Source organism: Canis lupus, chromosome 8 (genome assembly GCF_003254725.2).
Source record: "Canis lupus dingo isolate Sandy chromosome 8, ASM325472v2, whole genome shotgun sequence".
NCBI classification, from domain to species: domain Eukaryota; kingdom Metazoa; phylum Chordata; class Mammalia; order Carnivora; family Canidae; genus Canis; species Canis lupus.
Window position 1 is genome coordinate 35584700 of NC_064250.1, and position 23445 is coordinate 35608144.

General features: G+C 33.6%; 1 protein-coding gene across 6 annotated transcripts in view; it reads right to left on the minus strand.

Annotated features, from left to right (window-relative positions):
* Positions 1 to 23445, minus strand: part of C8H14orf39 (chromosome 8 C14orf39 homolog) — a 55757-nt gene that overhangs the window by 8615 nt on the left and 23697 nt on the right. For 5 of the 6 annotated variants that reach the window (XM_025443243.3, XM_025443247.3, XM_025443246.3 and 2 more), the window contains 8 exons: positions 22271 to 22362; positions 20527 to 20660; positions 19744 to 19820; positions 14950 to 15035; positions 14798 to 14856; positions 7704 to 7762; positions 6419 to 6597; positions 4259 to 4397 (listed from right to left, as the gene is read on the minus strand). In XM_025443243.3, coding sequence (XP_025299028.1) covers positions 4259 to 4397; positions 6419 to 6597; positions 7704 to 7762; positions 14798 to 14856; positions 14950 to 15035; positions 19744 to 19820; positions 20527 to 20660; positions 22271 to 22362 — 825 coding nt within the window. The remainder of the gene's footprint in view (positions 1 to 4258; positions 4398 to 6418; positions 6598 to 7703; positions 7763 to 14797; positions 14857 to 14949; positions 15036 to 19743; positions 19821 to 20526; positions 20661 to 22270; positions 22363 to 23445) is intronic. The other variant, XM_035719789.2, reaches the window with a different exon arrangement.

The following is a 23445-nucleotide window of genomic DNA, read 5'->3' on the forward strand; positions in this document are numbered from 1 at the left end:
TTTCTATTAATTGAATTACTTAAAATAATTAAATTATTTAAAGCTATGGTTTTGTTCTGGTTTTGCCAACATTCTTCAATTTTGATATACTGAATTTTCATAATCATTCATTTCAAAATCTTTTCTAATTTTTCTCATGATTTCTTCTTTGATCCATGGCCTAATTATTTACAATTTTTCTTCTCTGTTATTATTGATTTCTAATTTAGTTATATTGTGGGCAGAGAACATATTCTTGTGATTTCAATCCTTTGAAATTTATTATGACTTATTTTATGGCCCAGAATATGGTCTTGGTGAATGTACCAGCAGCACTTGAAAAGAATATACAGGCACACCTCAGAAATATTACAAATTTGGTTCCAGATCACCACAAAAATGTGAATACACAATAAAGGAGATCAAATGAATTTTTTGGTCTCCCAATGCATATAAAAGTTACGTTTACGGGATCCCTGGGTGGCGCAGCGGTTTGGCGCCTGCCTTTGGCCCAGGGCGTGATCCTGGAGACCCGGGATCGAATCCCACATCAGGCTCCCCGTGCATGGAGCCTGCTTCTCCCTCTGCCTGTGTCTCTGCCTCTCTCTCTCTCTCTGTGACTATCATGAATAAATAAATAAATAAAAATTTAAAAAAAATTTTAAAAAAAGTTACGTTTACACCATACTATTAAGTGTGCAACAGCATCATGTCTTAAATGCACATACTTAATATTTTAAAATACATTTTGCTAAAAAAAAATGCTAACCTTCATCTGAGCTTTCAGTGAGTTTTAATCACTGACCACAGAACTCCATAACAAATATAATAATGAAAGAGTTTCAAATATTGTGACAATTACCAAAATGTGACACAGAGATACAAGGTGAGATAATGCTGTTGGAAAAATGATGCCAGTAGACTTGCTTGGCAGAGGTTTGCCACAAACTTTCAATTTATTAAAAAAAAAAGCAGTATTTTCAAAGTATAATAAAATAAGACATGCCCATATAAGCTGCTATTGCTGGATGTGGTTGGTATTCTCTACATGTCAGTTAGGTCAAGGGAATTGGTGGTGGTGTTCAGATTTTATAGATCTTTATTGATTATGTTGTGTAATTCAATCAATTTTTGAGAGAAGAGTACTAGAAATCTCCACACAAGTTTGTGTTTTTTTTTCTATTTCTCCCTTTAATTTGGTCAATTTTTGTTTCTGTACTTTTTTTCTAGTATAGTTGACATACAATGTTACATTAGTTTTTGGTATACAACTTCGTGAATTGACAAGTTTATATATTATGCTATGTTTATATATTATGCTATGTTCATCACATTGATAGCTACAATCTGTCCCATTACATTGCTATTACATATCATTGTATTACTTATTGTCTGCTTTTCATTTGTTTCTGTATTTTGAAGCTATTATTAGGCATATACACATTTGTCATTATTATATCTTCCTTAAGAACTGGCCCCTTTATCCTTAAGAAATCTCCTTCTTTATATCTAGCAATATTCCTTGCCTTGAAGATTACCTAAAATCATATAAGTATAGCCATTTTACCTTCTTATAGTTTTTTTATATATCTTTTTCTTTCCATTTACTTTTTTTACTTTCAAGATTTTACTTATATTGCAGTTAGTTAACCACAGTATGAGTTTCAGGTGTAGAACTTACTGCTTCATCACTTACATATAACACCCAGTGCTCATTACAAGTGCCCTTTTTAATGCCCATCACCCATTTACTCCATCCCCCCACCCATCTCCTCTCTAGCAACACTGTTTGTTCCTGATTGTTAAGAGTTTCTTATAGTTTTCTTCCCTCTCTGTTATCTTTATTTTTTCTTCTCTTCCCCATGTTCATCTGTTTTGTTTCCTAAATTCTACATTTGAATGAAATCCTACTTGTCTTTCTCTGATTGACTTATTTCGCTTAGCATAATACCCTCTGGTTCCAACCATATCATTGCACATGGCAAGATTTCATTCTTTTTAGTGACTGATTAATATTCCAGTGTGTGTGTGTGTGTGTGTGTGTGTGTATCATATCATTTGCAAATAGTGAAAGTTTTATGGGTGCGAAGGAGAGCACTTACTGTGATGAGCACTGGGTGTTGTATGTAAAAGTGATGAATCACTAAATTCTACCCTGAAATTAATATTACACTGCATGTTAACTGGAATTTAAATAAAAACTTGAAAAAATAAAAAATAAAGTGTGTTTCTTATTGATAGCTTATAGTTAGGTCATGCTTTTTGATCCACTCTTAAAATCTCCACCTTTAATGGAGTGTTTAGCCCATTTATAGTTAATGTGATTATTAAAACCTCATATTTTGGTCTAACATTTTACTGTTTGTATTCTGTTTGCTTTCTCTGTGTCTTGTTACTTTATTAATTCTCTGCTTTATTTTGGGTTAATGGGGTTTTTTTAGAATTCCATTTTAATTATTGCCAATCTTAATTTGAACATTTTCTTGATTATGCTTGACCAGGAAACTTAGCAATTATCTGCCAATCTCATTCCCCACCCCAACACTACTACAAAGTAAAACAAAACAAAAAGTTAAAGTTGAACCATCTTGCCAGGATCCCAATTAGATTAGAACTGGATTACATTTATAAATTATTTTGGGAAGAAATACATATTTACAGTATTTTATTCCCATCTATCTACTTGGTATGTCTCTCCATGCACTCAATAAGTTTTTAGTAATTTTTGTGGTTTGCTTTATCCATATGTACATGTTTCCTGTTAATGTTACATATATGTATTTTATATTAAAGTTAATATTGAAAAAATAAATAAATAAATAAAGTTAATATTGTAAATGGTAATTGTCTAACTATATTCTACTTTTTTTATACCCAGCACATACCTTCTGGGAATTACCTGGTTTTAAAATAAGCTTTGAAATAAAAATTGGGAAAAAATTGAAGACATGAAATGCTATGAAATGTATAGTACTATATCAACCATTAATAAACTTATAATTTCAACAATTTAATATAATGTGAGGGGTGTAGGAATAAAATATTTTAATTCACTAAAATTAGCTAAACGTGACTAATTTAAATGAGCAACAAAAATACAATACTTATTATATTACACTGCTACATACATTAGCATTATTAAGTGGGTAGAATTTTTCTAAGGCTTTATGCATATAAACTCATTCAATATCCATAAAACCAATAGATAAAAGTTCTTATTTCCATGTTACAGACGAGAAACGGAGAGCTATGTACTCAAAATCCTACATCCTGTACACACTCAACTAGTGTGGCATCAGAGTCTAGTCTTAGCCACTACACCATGCTGTCTCTACTGATCAAATAAAGCACATCTTAACTTTCAGTTTCAATTGCCAAATATAGAAATAAGCACTTGACTGTTTTATCACTGTATAACAGAAATCACTATTAGAAGAAAATTAGGTCTTTTATTAACTAATAATGTTGCTATGTACATACACATATAACCTGGAGAATTTTTCACAATAAGAATGTGCAAAGTTCATTTAGAAGTTAGGCACATGAACTATAAAGCCAAATTAATTTTAAACTGCCCTTTAACTGCAATTTAAGTCATCCCTATCCTGAAATTGCTTTTTTTATCAACAGATATCAACTGAAGGCACCTGAAGTTCAAAACAACATAATGGGGGAATTCTGCCACACTATCCATACTCAGAATCTTTTTTAAAAAGTTGCCTCTGCTGGGCAGCCTGGGTGGCTCAGTGGTTTAGTGCTGCCTTCAACCCAGGGCTTGATCCTGGATACCCGGGATCGAGTCCTGCATCAGGTTCCCTGCATGGAGCCTGCTTTTCCCTCTGCCTGTGTCTCTGCTTCTCTCTCTCTGTGTCTGTCATGAATAAATAAATAAAATCTTTTTTAAAATTGCCTCTGCTTTGTACTCTGTCCCAAACAGTTTGATACTAAAGAAATTACTTGAGGGGCATCTGGGTGGCTCAGTCAATGAAGCCTCCAACTATTGGTTTCCACTCAGGTCATGATCTCAGGGTCGTGATATGGAGTCTCAAACAGAGCTCCACACTCAGTGGAGAGTCTGCTTAAGATTATCTCCCTCCCCCTCTGCCCCTTCTCTCTCATAAATACATCTTAAAAAAGAAAAATTCCTTCTTTCTCCCTCTGCCCCTCCCTACCCGTTTGTGTGTGTGTGTATGTGTGTGCTCTCTCCCTCTTAAACAAATATTACTTGAGGTTCCAGTGTACAGTTTGTTAGAAATAAAATTTTAACTTCTCACATTACCTGATCTGATGAGATTTCTGAATCAAATATGGTAGAATCAAATAAATTCAATCCAGGAGATCTAGAAGTATAATTCATAAGAAAAGAAAATCCAGGGGATTCCTTTTGTGTTTGACCTTCAGGAATTATATTTCTATTTCTGTTACAGAAAAATAAAAAATAATTAAAATGTTAAAAATATATTACTAAATATTGCAGGCTGGTAAGCACCATAAGCAATAGCACAGAAGTAAGAATTAGCACAGCAGTGAAAGGGAGGGAATAGTTATTGAAGTGACAAACCTCTTGAGAAAAAGATGGCTTGAGGTGGAGAATAATGTTAAAGTAGAACAATCAATTACGAAATAAAAATCAATTCCAACTGAGAATATACTGTCAGGCTCTATTCTAGATATCTCCACTGGCATTAACGTACTTATTCCTCACAGTAACTCTATGAAATTGGTACTATTATTCCCATCTCCATTTTACAAAAGAAAATTCTGAAATCTAGGAAGGTTAAATGACTTTCTCTCAAGAAATTTAAGTGCCAGAATTGGGATTTGAATTCAACAATCCAGATTCAAAGTCCAAGCTCTTAACTTTGAGGCTATACTGTCTCCAAGATCTTGAGTGTCAATTACAAGGTTATAGTCTTGATGAGGAGTCAGCTATTATATATTATTGCATAAGGAAGTTAAACTATAAAATTATTTGGGAAAAATAATTAGAGAATAGAGTGGCTAAATACATGAATTCTGGAGATAGAGCTGCCTGAGTTTGAATTTCAACTCAATTACTGACAAGTTGTATCACCTGGGATTGTTTCCTCTTCTATAAAATAAGCATAATGTATTTACATCTCATAAAGTTGTGAATATTAAATGAGCAATATTTATAAAATATATTTTTAAATACTTTATTCATTTATTCATCAGAGACAGAGAGAGAGACAGAGACAGAGACAGAAAGAGAGTTGGGGGTAGAGGCAGAAACACGGACAGAGGGAGAAGCAGACTCCATGCAGGGAGCCTGATGTGGGACTCGATCCTGGGTCTCCAGGATCAGACCCTGGGCCAAAGGCGGTGCTAAACCACTGAGCCACCCAGGCTGCCCAAGCAATATTTATAAAATATTTAGATGCAGATCAGTTCTCTCATCCATAAATAGAGATTTTATTTTTTTTTTCATAAATAGAGATTTTAGCATATGGCTGCCATATCCTTTTACAGTTCTTATATTTGATGGGTTCCACTTTGAATATATTGTATGTGAGACCACAGCATGACTTTCATATATATAAAACTCTTACTAGCAATTTAAAATGCAGAAGTAGAACATGGGTAAGAGATTTCTGAAGAGGAATCTGTTTGACATGTGTTTTAAAAGAATCTTTGGGATCCCTGGGTGGCTCAGCGATTTAGTGCCTGCCTTCGGCCCACGGTGTGATCCTGGAGACCCGGGATTGAGTCCCACATCAGGCTCCCTGCATGGAGCCTGCTTCTCCCTCTGCCTGTGTCTCTGCCTCTCTCTCTCTCTGTGTGCTCTCATGAATAAATAAATAAGATCTTTTTAAAAATCTTAAAGTTTATAGTTTTAAAGGGATTAAACTAACAAAAAGGTTAAATGCAGCCTATTCTCTTGGCTGTAAACCACAAATCTGTGGTTTCCAAAGTTAAATAATTGGGTTAGAGATACTTCTGCCTACCAAGGTAACTTAACAGGTGGCAATTCTTGCTTTACACACTACAACATAAGGAAAAATGACAGCTGGAACATTATTCAATAATGTCCACAATCTACCATACATGATTATAGCTTTTTAGCTTGACATTTAATTTTTCTGTATTTTTTTATCCTTTGGAAAATCTTAAATGTATACAGTATTGCCCACTAGATAAGTACTCAGAATTTATGCCATCTTCAGCTACATGCAGAAAAAATGGGGAAGAGGTTCTATGAAACAAGAATGGCAAAATGTTAATTGTTTAAACAGGATAATAGGTACATGGATGTTCATTATGCTAGCCTCTCTCTCCTTTGTGTATTTGAAATATTCCATAATAAAAGTTTTTAAAGTTACAGGAACTAGACATTTTACTACTCCTATCAATTATTTATATAATATTAGCTCAATATATATATAGATTCTTTAATTATAAGTATTAATTAAAATCCTACATTTCAAAAGAGGGAGTTTTAGGGAACAATAATTTCTCCAAATATTCAGGTGTTTTCACAGCTTCAGGAGTTCTTAAAAATATAGGAATTTCTGGAGTTTGTGGAAGATTCTCAGCCCTTTCTTCTACTTCATCACTATTATTTTCTATTGGCTTCCCAAAATGTTCTGCACATATAACCTGAAAATTTAAAATAACAGAAAACTATAAAACTGTTATTTTTTAAAAAGAATGTTATTACATTAACAAATTCACATACGTAAAAATGAGGTAGAAAACACCATATTAATCTATGATGTTATCATTTCATAGACAAAATAAGTAAAATAAAAATAACTGATAAAAGTAATACCAAAATATAATTGTACAAAATATGGAAAAATAATTATTTTTTAATTTTCTAATTTTTCTTTTCTTCCCAGCTCCACCTCCCTTACCGCTACCTGAAAAAAGTAAATGATAATCAGAACATACTCAAATTGATGAAGAAAAATGGTTGGGAATGATTTTTTTTTTTTTAATTTCCACATCATGCTCTGGCTCAGGAATTGTGAATGATATCTCCTTAAATGGAAAAAGTAATTTACTTCTGAGCAATCTTATTCTCATTGGCTGTGTTTTGTACTTTTTTGTCCTTACAGATTCATTATATTTACTCTCTCTGCAAACGTTGAGCACTTGAATACTAATTTTCCTTTATATCATTTTGTAGGGTAGGAATATGATTTCTCAAATATGTTTGCTATACTAAATCCTATTTCAGAAAAAATTTGGGTCTACCAAAAAAATTTATAATGTTCTTTTTACCTGCATTTCTTGAGCAGAATTCTACTATGTCATTAGTCTTGATTTAACCCTTGGTAGCTACTTAGTAAGTCAATATACATTGTTTCTACATCTATCATTGAAGGTTTCCATTACTGAAAAATATCTTGAAGATATTTCTGTGGCAACCACTGGTCTTGAACTGCCTTAGAAAATCATTCAATTTTAACAAAATTGTTTTCTTCAGCTGTGATTTAGTTGTGGTGTCAATATATACAGTCAAATATTAGTGACAACTCTTTTTGTATATTTTCATGGTAACTTTTTGTGGCTTCATTTTTTAATCTAAAACTTATCTAAGGGATAGAAGCTTTGACACCACAGGAGCTTGATTACTACCCTAATAACATGTATATCTCACATATATAATCTTCCTTAAACTTAATCTGAAATTAAAGTGGAAACAATATTTTAAATTGGAATATTTTGCTTAGGAATTAGAAACCAAACATTTGACTTACATGTGTACATTTTGATTCTCTCAATTGTCTTACTGTCCCTTTAACTTCACACTCAGCATCTGTTTGTTATACGAGAACAAACTATTATTGCTTTTGGCAATTTTATTGTAAATAAAACACATGAACAATAAGAAATTTCCAATGTTTAACTGTCTTTGACCTACAAAAATAGCAATTTCATGCAGCTTAACCCAATACATACAGATAAAAGAATAAAACCCATATGAACATTTTAATAAAGAAAATTATAGAGAATACCCATGTAACCACCACCCAGATAAAGAAACAGAACATCACACATACTTCAAAAGGCCCATATTCCTTATATCATCCCCCTCAGCAGTCATCACTATCCTGACTTCTGTGAAGATTATTTCCTTGATTTGCTTTATATAGTTTTATCATCTAAGTAATACAGTTTTTTTTTCCTGTTTTGAAATGTTACATGATGAAACAGTAACACAGGTATTCTTTGTCTTGCTTTTTTTTGTTCAGCATAGGCTTGTGAAATTCATCTGTATTGTTTGATATAGACATAGTTTGCTTACTTGTATTGATGTAAAGTATTCCATTGTACAAACACAACACATTTATCTATTCTATCAGCAAATGGACATTTGGGGTGTTTCTACTTTGAGACTATTGCAAACAGTAATGATATGAACATTCCTTTATATATACTTTATATATACTGGTATGTATGTAGTTGCATTTCTCCAGGTATATACCTAGGAGTAGAATTACAAGGCATAAAGTGTGTCTATCTTACATTTTGCCAAATTTTAAAATATTCTCCAAAGCTTAGTTTCCAAACTATCAATTTTTGTTGTGGTACCCAGTCATCCCAAGTTACCTAAGGAACTCATTCAATTTCACCAAACTATTAGCTCTAATTATAATTTAGATACAGTCTCAACATATAGTCATTTATAAACGAGAGTTCCTCCCAATAGCTATGAGAGTTATCATGTTCCTATATTCCTATATTCCTATCAATACTTAGTATTGTCAGATTTTCTGAATTTGTTAATCTGTTGGATGTGTAATAATTCACTGTGGTTTTATTTTTTAGTTTCCTAATTTGCTGAGCATCTTTTCATGTGTTTATTTGCCATGAGTTTCTACATATTAAATGCCTATTTGCATATTTTGCACACATTTCTAATTGGGCTTTTTCTTTTTGGTTTGTAGTTCTTTATACTTTTTTGGAAACCAGTTCTTTGACAGGTTTATGTGTTGAAAATATATCTTCATCTTCCATGCTTTTTATAATGTCTTTTGATGAACAGAAATTCTTAAGTTTTATATAGCCAAATTTATCAACCTTTCATTTATGATTGGGCTTTTTAATTTTTTTTTAAATTCTTATTTAGCAAATTCTTTCCTACCTAGAATAGATGTTTTTCTATTTGATCATCTGAAAGCTTTGTAGTTTTGCCTGTTGCATTTAAGTCACAACTATTATTTTTACCACATATTAACTTCCTCAAAAAACAGACTTGGAGATTGTTGAAGAGTCCTTTTTTTCTCCTCATATAATTACTCGCCCTTTTGGGTATGAAGCCTTACCATATATGTTGAATGGTAGCTAGACTATGCATTTCCCCACTTATCTGTATTAGGGGTGCACTGTTCCTAGAAAACAGCCATTCCTCCTTTGACATTTTATCAGCTTAGTATATACAGAGGATTATGAACAGGTGGAACAAATCACTTGGGGCAGGTAAGATATAATTATTCCAGAAGACAGCAGGAAAAAAATCCATCTACATGGAACAAGCACATTATACTGGTTGAATATTATATTGAGAGTGAGAGAAATAGAAATAGTTTAAGACCATTCTGAATATACATTTACAGAATTTTCTACTGCCAAAATGAGCCAGTTTTTTTAAAGATTTTATTTATTTATTTAGAGAGAGAGAGAACACAAGTAAGGGGAGCAGCAGGCAGAGGGAGAGGGAGAAGCAGGCTCTCCTTGGAGCAGGGAACCCGATGTGGGCTCCATCCCAGGGTCCTGGGATCATGACCTGAGCCACAAGTAGACACTTAACCAACTGAGCCACCCAGGTGCCCCTTATTTTTTAAGTTTTTATTTGAACTCCAGTTAGTTAACACAGTGTAATATTAGTTTCAGGTGTGCAATTTAGTGATTCAACATTTACAAACAACATCTGTTCCTCATCAAAAGTGCATGCCTTAATTCCCATCACCTATTTAACCAATCCCCCCACCTCCCTCTTCTCTGGTAACCATCAGATACCAGTTTTGTTGATTTTGTTTCCTTCAAAAACTTTTTATTTTGGTGAGGTCCCAAGACTTCATTTTTGCTTTTGTTTCCCTTGCCTCAGGAGATGTATCTAGTAAGAAGTTGCTATGGCCAATGTCAGAGGTTACTGTTATCCTCTAGGATTTTAATGGTTTACTATCTCACATTTAGCTCTTTCATTCATCTTGAATTTATTTTTATGTATGGTTTAAGAAAATAGTCCAGTTCATTCTTTTGCATACGGCTGTCTAGTTTTCCTAACACCTTTTGTTGAAGAAACTGTCTTCTTTCCATTGGATATTCTTTCCTGCATTGACAAAGATTAATTGACCATTTAACTGTGGGTTCATTTCTGGGTTTTCTACTCTGTTCCACTGACCTACATGTCTGTTTTTGTGCTAGTACCTACCGTCTTGATCACTACAGCTTTGTAATATAAGCTGAAATCTGGAATTGTGATGCCTCCAGCTTTGCTTTTCAAGGTTGCTTTGGCTATTCAGGGTTTTTTGTGGTTCCATACAAATTTTGGATTATTTGTTCTAGCTCTGTGAAAAATGCTGGTGGTATTTTGATAAAGATCGCATCATATGTATATGGATTGCTTTGGGTAATGTACACACTTTAACAGTATTTGTTCTTCCAATCCATGAGCATGGAATGTTTTTCCATTTCCTTGTGTCATCTTCAATTTCTTTATCAGTGTTTTACAGTTTTCAGAATACAAGTCTTTCACCTCTTTAGTTAGGTTTATTCCTAGGTATCTTACAGTTTGGGCACAATTATAAATAGGATTGATTCCTTAATTACTCCTTCTGCTGCTTCATTATTAGCATATAGAAATGAAACAGATTTCTGTATGTTGATTTTACATTCTATGACTCTACTGAATTCATGTTATCAGTTCTAGCAGTTTTTTGGTGGAGTCTTTCAGGTTTTCTATATAGAATATCATGTCATCTGCAAATCATGAAAATTTTACTTCTCCCCTGCTGATTTGGCTGCCTTTTATTTCTTTTTGTTGTCTGACTGCTGTGGCTAGGACTTGCAGTATTATGTTGAATAAAACTGATGAGAGTAGACATCCCTGTCTTGTTTCTGACCATAGAGAAAAGGCTCTGCTTTTCCCCTTTAAGGATGATTTTAGCTGTGGGTTTTTTGTATATGGACTTTATTATGTTGAGGTATGTTCCCTCTAAATCCATTTTGTTAAGGGTTTTTATCATGAATGGATGTTGTACTTTGTCAACTGCTTTTTCTGCATCTATTGAAATCGTATGGTTCTTACCTTTCTTTTATTAATGTGATGTATCACTTTGATTGATTTGTGAATATTCAACCACCCTTGCAACTCAGAAATAAATCCCACTTGATAGTGGTGAATGGTTCTTTTAATGTACTGCTGGATTTGGTTTGCTAGTATTTTTTTTAATTTATTTTTTATTGGTGTTCAATTTACTAACATACAGAATAACCCCCAGTGCCCGTCACCCATTCACTCCCACCCCCCGCCCTCCTCCCCTTCTACCACCCCTAGTTCGTTTCCCAGAGTTAGCAGTCTTTACGTTCTGTCTCCCTTTCTGATATTTCCCACACATTTCTTCTCCCTTCCCTTATATTCCCTTTCACTATTATTTATATTCCCCAAATGAATGAGAACATATAATGTTTGTCCTTCTCCGACTGACTTACTTCACTCAGCATAATACCCTCCAGTTCCATCCACGTTGAAGCAAATGGTGGGTATTTGTCATTTCTAATAGCTGAGTAATATTCCATTGTATACATAAACCACATCTTCTTTATCCATTCATCTTTCGTTGGACACCGAGGCTCCTTCCACAGTTTGGCTATCGTGGCCATTGCTGCTATAAACATCGGGGTGCAGGTGTCCTGGCGTTTCATTGCATTTGTATCTTTGGGGTAAATCCCCAACAGTGCAATTGCTGGGTCGTAGGGCAGGTATATTTTTAACTGTTTGAGGAATCTCCACACAGTTTTCCAGAGTGGCTGCACCAGTTCACATTCCCACCAACAGTGTATGAGGGTTCCCTTTTCTCCGCATCCTCTCCAACATTTGTTGTTTCCTGCCTTGTTAATTTTCCCCATTCTCACTGGTGTGAGGTGGTATCTCATTGTGGTTTTGATTTGTATTTCCCTGATGGCAAGGGATGCAGAGCATTTTCTCATATGCATGTTGGCCATGTCTATGTCTTCCTCTGTGAGATTTCTGTTCATGTCTTTTGCCCATTTCATGATTGGATTGTTTGTTTCTTTGCCCACAGCAAATATCATTCTCAATGGGGAAGCACTGGGAGCCTTTCCCCTAAGATCAGGAACAAGACAGGGATGTCCACTCTCACCACTGCTGTTCAACATAGTACTGGAAGTCCTAGCCTCAGCAATCAGACAACAAAAAGACATTAAAGGCATTCAAATTGGCAAAGAAGAAGTCAAACTCTCCCTCTTCGCCGATGACATGATACTCTACATAGAAAACCCAAAAGTCTCCACCCCAAGATTGCTAGAACTCATACAGCAATTCGGTAGCGTGGCAGGATATAAAATCAATGCCCAGAAGTCAGTGGCATTTCTATACACTAACAATGAGACTGAAGAAAGAGAAATTAAGGAGTCAATCCCATTTACAATTGCACCCAAAAGCATAAGATACCTAGGAATAAACCTAACCAAAGATGTAAAGGATCTATACCCTCAAAACTATAGAACACTTCTGAAAGAAATTGAGGAAGACACAAAGAGATGGAAAAATATTCCATGCTCATGGATTGGCAGAATTAATATTGTGAAAATGTCAATGTTACCCAGGGCAATATACACGTTTAATGCAATCCCTATCAAAATACCATGGACTTTCTTCAGAGAGTTAGAACAAATTATTTTAAGATTTGTGTGGAATCAGAAAAGACCCCGAATAGCCAGGGGAATTTTAAAAAAGAAAACCATATCTGGGGGCATCACAATGCCAGATTTCAGGTTGTACTACAAAGCTGTGGTCATCAAGACAGTGTGGTACTGGCACAAAAACAGACACATAGATCAGTGGAACAGAATAGAGAATCCAGAATTGGACCCTGAACTTTATGGGCAACTAATATTCGATAAAGGAGGAAAGACTATCCACTGGAAGAAAGACAGTCTCTTCAATAAATGGTGCTGGGAAAATTGGACATCCACATGCAGAAGAATGAAACTAGACCACTCTCTTTCACCATACACAAAGATAAACTCAAAATGGATGAAAGATCTAAATGTGAGACAAGATTCCATCAAAATCCTAGAGAAGAACACAGGCAACACCCTTTTTGAACTCGGCCATAGTAACTTCTTGCAAGATACATCCACGAAGGCAAAAGAAACAAAAGCAAAAATGAACTATTGGGACTTCATCAAGATAAGAAGCTTTTGCACAGCAAAGGATACGGTCAACAAAACTCAAAGACAACCTACAGAATGGGAGAAGATATTTGCAAATGACATATCAGATAAAGGGCTAGTTTCCAAGATCTATAAAGAACTTCTTAAACTCAACACCAAAGAAACAAACAATCCAATCATGAAATGGGTTTGCTAGTATTTTTTGAGAATTTTTGCATCCATGTACATCAGAGATATTGGCCTGTAGTTTTCTTTTTCAGTGGAGTCTTTATCTGGTTTTGGTATCAGAGTAATGCTGGCCTCATAAAATGAATTTTGAAGTTTTCCTTCCTTTTCTATCTTTTGGAATAGTTTGAGAAAATACGTATTAACTCTCCTTTAAATGTTTGGTAAAATTTGCCTGTGAAGCCATCTGGCCCTGGACTTTTACTTGTTGGGAGATTTTTTTTTACTACTAATTCAACAGAATTAGCCATTATAAAAACTTCAAAATAAAAGTATGTAATCCACATGCTTCAGAAGTAATAAGTGAAAACTTTTTATATGGCTTAATATATACATAGTGGAATAACTGTTATTCATTACTGGATTACCAATATACGCATATATGTATATGTACATATGAGATGTCTTATGTTACACATTATATTATATATATACATAAAGACATGAAGGAGTTTTTTCAAGGATATGATACCCTTAAAAATTTCCAACACCTAGTTGATTCTAGGATAATAAAGTCATATATACATACATATATCTGTATATCCATATCCATATATATATACATATCCTGTGGCCTATGATTTTATTCAAAGAAAATAATCCAAGATAAAAAGATTTATGTTAAAGAATATAGTAGCATTATTCATCATAGCAAAAAAAAAACCCCAACCTGAAAACAATAAAATATTTAATATTTTAAAAGAGAATGGCTAAGTATAATAATTTGATATAAAAATAATTCAGTATTTTGAGAGAATGGCTAAATAAATTATAGCACATCCTTACAATGGTGTATGATACAGTCATTAAAAATAAAATCTATTTAATGGCGTAGAAAAATACCCTCAACAGTATATCAAGTAGAAAGAAAAGGTTACAAAATGATATACATAGTATGTTTCAAATTTGGGGGAAGAAATAAAAAAACACATATACATAGGAAAAAAGGATGAGGATATATACCAATATGAACGGTGTTAGTTATAACTGGATGATGGTTATATTTGTTTATTTTGTATTTTTCTCTGTTTTCCAAGTCTTTTACAATGAAATGGTATGTTTTATATTTAGTGAAAAATGTTTTTAAAACCAGGCATGCATGTCATTTAACCAGATATGCAAATAATCCACAATGTATCTGAATAGTATAAAAACTGGATATAATTTGTTACTTCCACTTAGGAAAAACATAAACAGCAAATACCTGCATCTCCTTTTTCAAACCACTGACTGCAAGCTGATTGTTTCTGTGGAGTTAACAATCTAAAATACAATAAATAAAATTTTTATATTATTTGCTGAGTTGATGATAAATTATTTCAGAAATCAAAGCATCTTCCTACTTTTGAAAGTTACCTGAAATGCATCATATTTTGTGAATTTTTAATAGCCACAGAATTTGAGCATTTTGAATGGATATTCAGAGTAGAGTCATTAAGTACCTAAACAAAAGAAATTAAACATTAGGACTGGCTACACAGAAAACAAATCTTTTGTTTGCCATAGTGACTGAGGATCCTCCAAGAATACTGTCATTCTCCTCCTCATCATTATCAATATGAACAGCAACTATACACATTAACTGAAACCACTACATATAAAATATTGTCAAATACTGGGAAACAAAGTTTAAGACTCCTACGGAATTTGAGGTTTTGGACACATATAACAACTATGCTTGGTAGTATTTCTACATTTAAGGTAAACTTAAAATTTTTATCCCATATTTATGACTAATCAAGTCAATCTTAACGTTTTCTCAAATGATTTCTGTATCTATTCTCTACAACCTCTTAAATTGAACACAAAAAAAGCAAAATAGGTTAAAAGATTAAAACCTGAATTTTTAAAAAATATGTATGAAAAAGGTATTATTTAATTTTTAACTTTAATTAAATTTCATTTAATATTAATATCTAAGCCACTGTTTTTCTAATGTTTGTATTGTCTGTTTCAAGTTATTCATTCTCTGTCAGTTACTCATTTTGAAGAGTTCTGGATTTTTCTTATTTGACTCAACATAAAAATATTTTTATTTTAATATGAAAGTTTACCCATTTATTTTTGCTATAACCACCACTGGTCTTAATTCTGTCATTTTGTTGTGCTTTTAGATCATAGGAAAAGACTTTGCATTGTCCCTTAAAGAGTAAGTGTTATTACTGTTTTGATGTATGTTTTAAAAAACATACATTGTGTATGGGTTTCCTGGTACAGGTATTAGTACAAATTTAGTCGTCGTTTAGATTAGATGCCAATAACTAAAACTGCTGAATATTTCCATTTTTATTGTAATAAGTACCTATGAAACAGTCTTCCAAAGTAATTACACCAAATTACATTCCCATTATTGCTGACTTTACTAGATATTATCAAATGTTGTAGTGTATGCAAATCTGATCCAGAATGTCATTGCTTTAATATGCATTTCTCTGCACCCCTGAGCTCAAGCACCTTCTTATGTTTCGTGACACTTTTTCTGTAAACTATCTTATCTTTTGCCTATTTAAAAAATTAATTTGTAAGCATTATGTATTTCTTTACATATTATAGATTCTGCATACAATCTCCTGTCCATTCTGTCATTGTCTTTAACTTTGTTGGTGTCTTTTGTCACATAGAAGTTTTTTATTTTGATGTAGTACATTGATCAATTTGTCTTTACTTATACCACACTGTTATAAACACTGCATTTTGATAATGTTTACAAGTGTTCTGGGATGGGGCTCCCTTGGTGGCTCAGTCAGTGAAACCACCAATTCTTGATTTTGGCTCAGGTTTTTGTGACTAAGCCCCACAGTGGGCTCTGCACTGGGAGTGAAACCTACTTAAGATTCTTTCTCTTCCTCTCTCTTTGCCCCTCCCCTCCCACCCTGGTTCGCTTGTTCTCTCTCCTTCCTTAAAAAAACAAAAAAAACTGGGATGATGAAAATGTTCTGGAATTAAGACAGTGATGTGAAAAAAAAAAAAGACTGGTGATGTTTACACTACCTCATGAATACACTAAAAACCACTGAGATGTACATTTTAAAATGAATTTTATGATAAACATCTTGATATCTAAGAATAGGAGTTTTCCTTACAATGTTTAAAAAGATCTTTTATTCTAAATCTTTATTTAAAATCATGTATTCTGCTAATGTACTGTCAATATGACTGACGGACTTTTCTAATGCCATCATTGCAATTCTTGGGAAAACCAAGTTTTAGTTATATTATTTTTTAATGTTACATTGCCAAATTAGTTTTGCTTATAATTTTTTGGAGTTCTTTTTTTTTAATTTTTTGGAGTTCTACATGTATGTTCATTCTTGAGACTGATGTATAATTTTTTTCTTTCACTACCTTTATCATTGCTACCTAATGGATTAGCCATGCATAATTTGTTGGATAGTTTCCAACTTCTTCTATACTCTAGAATTGCTTATATAAAAAAATTGACCTTAACTGGCAATTTTGCCTCTCAGAGAACATCTGACAATGTCTGGAGACATTTTCTATTGTTTTTTTTTTAGGAGTGAGGTGCTACTGGCCCCTAGGAGGTCACAGGATGACCTTATAACAAAGGATTTTCTGGCCTAAAATGTGAATAGTATAACAGTTTAGAAACTCTGATTTAGTCCTTAAAGGTTTGGTAGAATGCACCTGAAAACTGATTCTGATGTGTGTGGTTTTTTTTTAAAGATTTTATTTATTTACTCTTGAGAGACACAGAGAGAGAGGCAGAGACACAGGCACACGGAGAAGCAGGTTCTGTGTGGGGAACTCGATGCAGGACTTGATCCCAGGGCCCTGGGATCATGACCTGAGCCAAAGGCAGATGTTCAACCACTGAGCCACCCAGGTGTCCCAATTCTAGTGTGTTCTGAAAGGTGTGTATGTGTGTGTGTGACAGACGAATAAGGCAAGTATGGGAGAAAAGAGGAAAACACAGATTTCAAACACACACACTGGAATATTATTCACCCATAAAAAATAATTAAATAATGAAAATTTGCAATGGTATGAATGGAGCTAGAGAGCATTATGCTAAGTGAAATAGAAAAAAGATAAATACCATATGATTTCACTCATATGTAGAATTTAAGAAACAAGACAGATGAACACTGTGGGGGAAAAAAAACAGGCAAAACATAAAACAGACTTTTAATTATAGAGAACAAACCAAGGGTTGCTGGAGGGGAGGTAGGAAGGGGGAATGGGTTAAATGGGTGATGGGTATTAAGGAGGGCACTTACTGTGATGAGCACTAGATGTTGTATGTAAGTGATGAATCACTAAATCCTATACCTGAAACTAATATTACACTCTGTTTAGTAACTAGAATTTAAAAACTTGGAAGAGAAAAAAAGTATATGGCTGTATTTGTATATATCCCACAGAAGCACACTCTGTCGTATTTCTGATTATTGATTTGTTTGGAACTATTTATGACATCTTATTTATTTTCTATTTATAATGTGTTCTATTTTTTTTAAAGATTTTATTTATTCACTCAAGAGAGACACACACAGAGAGAGAGAGAGGCAGAGACACAGAGGCACAGGCAGAGGGACAAGCAGGCTCCACGCAGGGAGCCCGACATGGGACTCAATCCCGGGGCCCCACGATCACATCCCCGGTCAAAGACGGTGCCAACCGCTGAGCCACCTGGGCTGCCCTGTTCTAGCTATTCTATCCACTCTCCCATTCCTGTCTTTGGTTAGACTAAGTTTTTGTTTTATCTTTTTTCTTCTACTATTTTAAAACTTACACACTCTACTTCTCTTATGTTGGTTACCTTTACATGTTTAATACACATGCATGAATTCACATTTTTCTAAAAATATATAAGTGAATCAGTATTTATTTCTTCTACCTCCATCCCCAAACAAAAAAACAAAAAAACTTGGGTAAACTTTTGTTTCCTTCATTTATCTTCCCACCTTCATTCCATATTGATCTTGTGTGAAATTTAAATACCAGATTTTTATATTTTTTGTCATTAATACATATTGAGAATTAGTAAGTTTCACTAATTACTTTGGTTACCAGTACATCTCTATCTGTATATATTAATTATGAATTAATGAAAGGCAATCATATTTTCCATTGAAAATTTCCCTCAGGGGATCCCTGGGTGGCGCAGCGGTTTGGCGCCTGCCTTTGGCCCAGGGCGCGATCCTGGAGACCCAGGATCGAATCCCACATCGGGCTCCCAGTGCATGGAGCCTGCTTCTCCCTCGGCCTGTGTCTCTGCCTCTCTCTCTCTCTCTCTCTCTCTCTCTCTGTGACTATCATAAATAAATAAAAATTGAAAAAAAAAAAAAAAAAATGAAAATTTCCCTCAGGATTATTTTCAGGGAGAATTTTCAGATGTGCCACACCAGAAGCTAGCTTTCTGTGTGGTATGTTCCTTGTTTTCCATAAGCATCAAGAATCCCCTAAGGTACCATCTATTGCTCTAACCCAAGCTCCTATACTTACTGCTTCCACCTGGAGACAGTCATCCCCTTGCTGATGACTGCCCAAAGGCATAGGGGATATGAGATGAACAGGTTTTAACTAACTTCCACTGAAGTAACCCAATCAATTACCTATTCATTGTCCCCTCAGCTATACCTTCTGCAAGAATATTGTATGAAAATCCTGGGCCACAATTTCCCTCTTCAATCCAATCCTGTTTTCCTCCTTCAGAAATATGTTTTTGGTCTACCAGGAACACAGCTTGGTTTGTTTGGTTGGGGCTTTTTTTGTTGTTGGTTTTTGTTTTTTGTTTTTCTGAGAGAAAGAGTGAGAGAGAACATGCAAGGGAGAGGCCACGGCAGAAGGAGAGAAAGGCTCCACACCCAGTGTGGTGCTGAATTCAGGGCTCAACCTCATAACCCTGAGATCATAACCTAAGACAAATTCTAGTCAGTCAGCTCCCCAGGGCTTGGTATTGTAAAATATCTTTTGTATTTTTAAGAGTGAGAAGGTCACAGTCTATGTTCAGACTGCCATATTGACATTCTTTTTAAGATTTTTAGACCTTGAGGTTGTAGTATCAGCTGAGTTAATATATTTATAACACACACACACACAAACCCATGTTCTAAATGCAGTACATTGCCTATCTCATTTAATGCAAGCAAATATTTAATTTATACTATGAAAAAAGAAAATGCCTACCTGCATCTTGTTTTCTTTCTGTCTAAAATCAATATTGGCAAGCTTTGCCTGCTTCACAGAACTTTCTTCTTTTTTATCTAGGTTATTAAATTGTACAACTTCAAATGAATTCCAGAGACAGAATCAATATTTATGCCCAACATTCAACCTACCCTTATAATTTAAAAAATCAAGTTACATGAATATTTAAATTAAAATATAGAAATGTGAAATTCCTACATAACTTTTAATTCCTCACTATATATATACCAGTTATTACAATAAGCATGAATGTAAAATGAAAGCCAGCTTACAAAATTACATCTTTATAATAAGGAACCAAAAATGACTAGAAGAAAAAGAACAGCTAATGCAGTTAATCTACTACAATGTAGTTAATCTAATCTGTGGATCCACTGAATGAAACATGATTCAAATATCTTAGTGACTAAGTCACAAATACCATTAACACAAGTCTGCTACCCACTTTAATTATACATACTGATAACACAACTTCTCAAATGAAAAATTTATTATTATTCATCCTCTTCTGACAGCTGTGCAACCAGACAAGAATACTTTATTATCTTCTGAGTGATTTTTTTTTTTAGAGAAAAAACTTTGCTATAGACCGTATAACTTGTTTGCTCTCAGAAAGAATCAAACTGGTACTTTCTTGAGTCTACCAGTCTCTAGTATTGTTTGTTCTTGCCTACACCACATGATAACAAAAATTGCTTCTATTTCTTCTTCTATGTGTTTGCAGAGAAAATTAAGCTTTTAAATAATGAACAGATACTGTACCTATAACTTCTGGTTCTGAAGAATGCATCTTCATTGGTCTGACTAATTTCTGAGATTCATATGGAAGAAATAATTGACTGTTTTGAGGGGCTTTATTCAATATAAGTATATGTTGTTCATCTTTTTCAAAAATTCTAAAAGTGAATTACATTAAATATTTAGTAAGTAAAAAATTAATATATTTTAAAGCTAGGAGAGATATTTATGTATTATAGTTTAAAATCATTTTGCAGACAGTGAAATTGAGCTCCAGAAAATTTAACAGATCTGCCTAATATTATTAAATTACTTACTGGTGTCACAACTAAAGCACACTTTTCCTGATAAAGTCCTCTTTTCGATATACCAAACTCTTGTTTTTAAAACATAATCATTTTTAAAGAATTTCTAAAACTGTCAAAAACATTTTAACCAAAACTTATGCACAAAAAGCATGCTATAAATTTCATAGTTATTTAAAAACTTTAAAAATAATTATTCAGAAACAAATCAGCTAGCATGAATCTAGAAATCACTAAAACAATATTATAATCATAAATATGTCTTTAAAGTTTTTTACTGGAAGAATAATTTCATTGAATTTTTCCTAAATTAAAGAAATAATTTTAACTATTGATTGTTAAATAACTTAAAAATGATGTTATTTATAACAATCAAAATAGACATTGAGTAAAAAATAACTAAGTTCCTGTCAATATAGAGGGGTTTTACAATACTATAACATTGTCAATGAAGTGGAATTCTGTACACGTACTTATTTTTCTAATCGACTTCTTCACAGAATTAAAGACACATTATTATGATTGTGAGAAGTGGAAGGGGGGAATCAAGAAAATAATAGATCCAAGGAAGTGAGATATGAGAAATTAACTTGGGAGAGGAAAGTGTTGAAAAGTCAGGACAATAGTAATGGAGCCTAAAGAGACGACTTTAAGAATTAAAAAGGGTACAGGCAGAAAGAGAAGAGACAGAATCAGAAACAGCAACAGCAATACACCTATTTTTCTGCCACACAATAACAGACAAAATCAATCTTTTTTTTAACGCCCCCACCACTGATGTCTACTTTTTCACCATTAGGAGGAAAGACAAGGAAACATATTATTCCACAGATTCAATAGCATTTTGATTCATCTTTACTCTCTGTGGCAAAAGAACTAATCAAGCTGGTGACAGGATGATAAAAAGGTAAATACAAGACTGTTCCCACTACTGTTCCTGTTTTATTCCTACTGGTGACTCATCATGGAAAACTCAATGAAATGTACAATGACAGGTTATAAAACAGCAAATGTGCTGCTACTATGTTATTTCTCTACACATTATCCTTGTCCTTGCTAAGTAACAAGTGTATTTGTTTATAATATTTAAAGGTAAAATCAGTATTTTTCATAAGAAATAAGCAGAAAATAGCCTGCACAAAAAATGTATATAGATTCTATGTGATTATTAGTGGTTTGGGATAGAATATAGAATCAAATGCTCAGATGCAGAATAACCATTCATAAAACCCAAACCCATTTTAAAGTTTACCCAGGGGCCCCTGGGTGGCTCAGTCAGTTGAGCATCCAACTCTTGATCTCAGTCAGGTCATGATCTCAGTGTCATGAGATCAAGCCCTGGATCTAGCTCCACACTCAGTATAGAGACTTCTCCTTCCCTTGCCTTCTGCCCCTCCCCCTGCTCATATATGCTCTTTCCCTAAATAAATAAAACCTTAAAAAAAAATAAAGTTTACCAATACCTTTCTTTCAATTCCTTTCTCTTTTCCATGTGTTTATTTTTTTCTTCCAGAGTTTCTGCAAGATTCCTAGCTTCATGAAATCTTGCAATCTGCTAAAAAATAAAATGACAAAACAAAATAATTATCTGCAAAGCATTAAGAAACATATGCTTCAACTAATGAATATGACTTTTTCTATATAATCACAGAATTTATGCTTTTGTGGCATTAGGTATCTTTTAGTGAAAGTTGCTAAAACAGGGTCAAAATTAACAACAAATCATACTCCTTTAACTTTTCCTTACAACTCCATTAGCAAACCTAAATTCAATGAACTTCCATTTTCTTTTTTATTTTTTTTTAAGATTTTATTTATTTATTCATGAGAGACACAGAGAGAGAAAGAGAGGCAGAGACACAGGCAAAGGGAGAAGCAGGCTGCATGCAGGGAGCCTGATGTGGGACTCAATCCCGGGTCTCCAGGATCACACCCTGGGCCGAAGGCAGGTGCCAAACCTCTGAGCCACTGGGAATCCCCTCCATTTTCTCTTTTAAAAAGGACAGTCAGAAGCAAAGTAGGTATCAATTTCCTATATATAGATATAGTTACCATATATTTTAAAGGAAGTAGCATCTACTTTTTTTTTATTACTAAAATTATTTTATTGTTATTTGGAACCTTATAGCTACAAATGGTAAATATATCTTCTTTAATAGACTTTTCAAAAAATTCAGAAAATTAGCTATTCAGTTTTTTTCTCAGAATTTGGAAGTGACTTTGATGAGTTCTCAATTAAAACCATTTCAATAGATGACATTAAACATGTATTCAAGAAAATACATGCACCATCAATCTTAAAGGCTAAACTAGTTCTAGCTTGGCTCTATAAAGATTATAGCCATAAATTTTCAAGATTAAATTCTCTGAACAATCCACTGTCTTGTTCTCTTTTTTAACAACATTGTTGTAAGCCCTTTTAGTGCCTTTAAATTCCTGTTCTTAAGCTGCATCTTGTTCTTTATTGATTTTTTTTCAGCTGCCAAAGAAAACTGTTCCCTAAAACTCATAAAATATACTCAGTACCTAAAACATATTTTGGCTCCAAAGGCAATCTAAGGTAAATAAATTATCATAAGTCTTTCTCCATGGGGTGCCTGGGTGGCTCAGCCAGTTAAGTGTCCACCTTCAGTTTAGA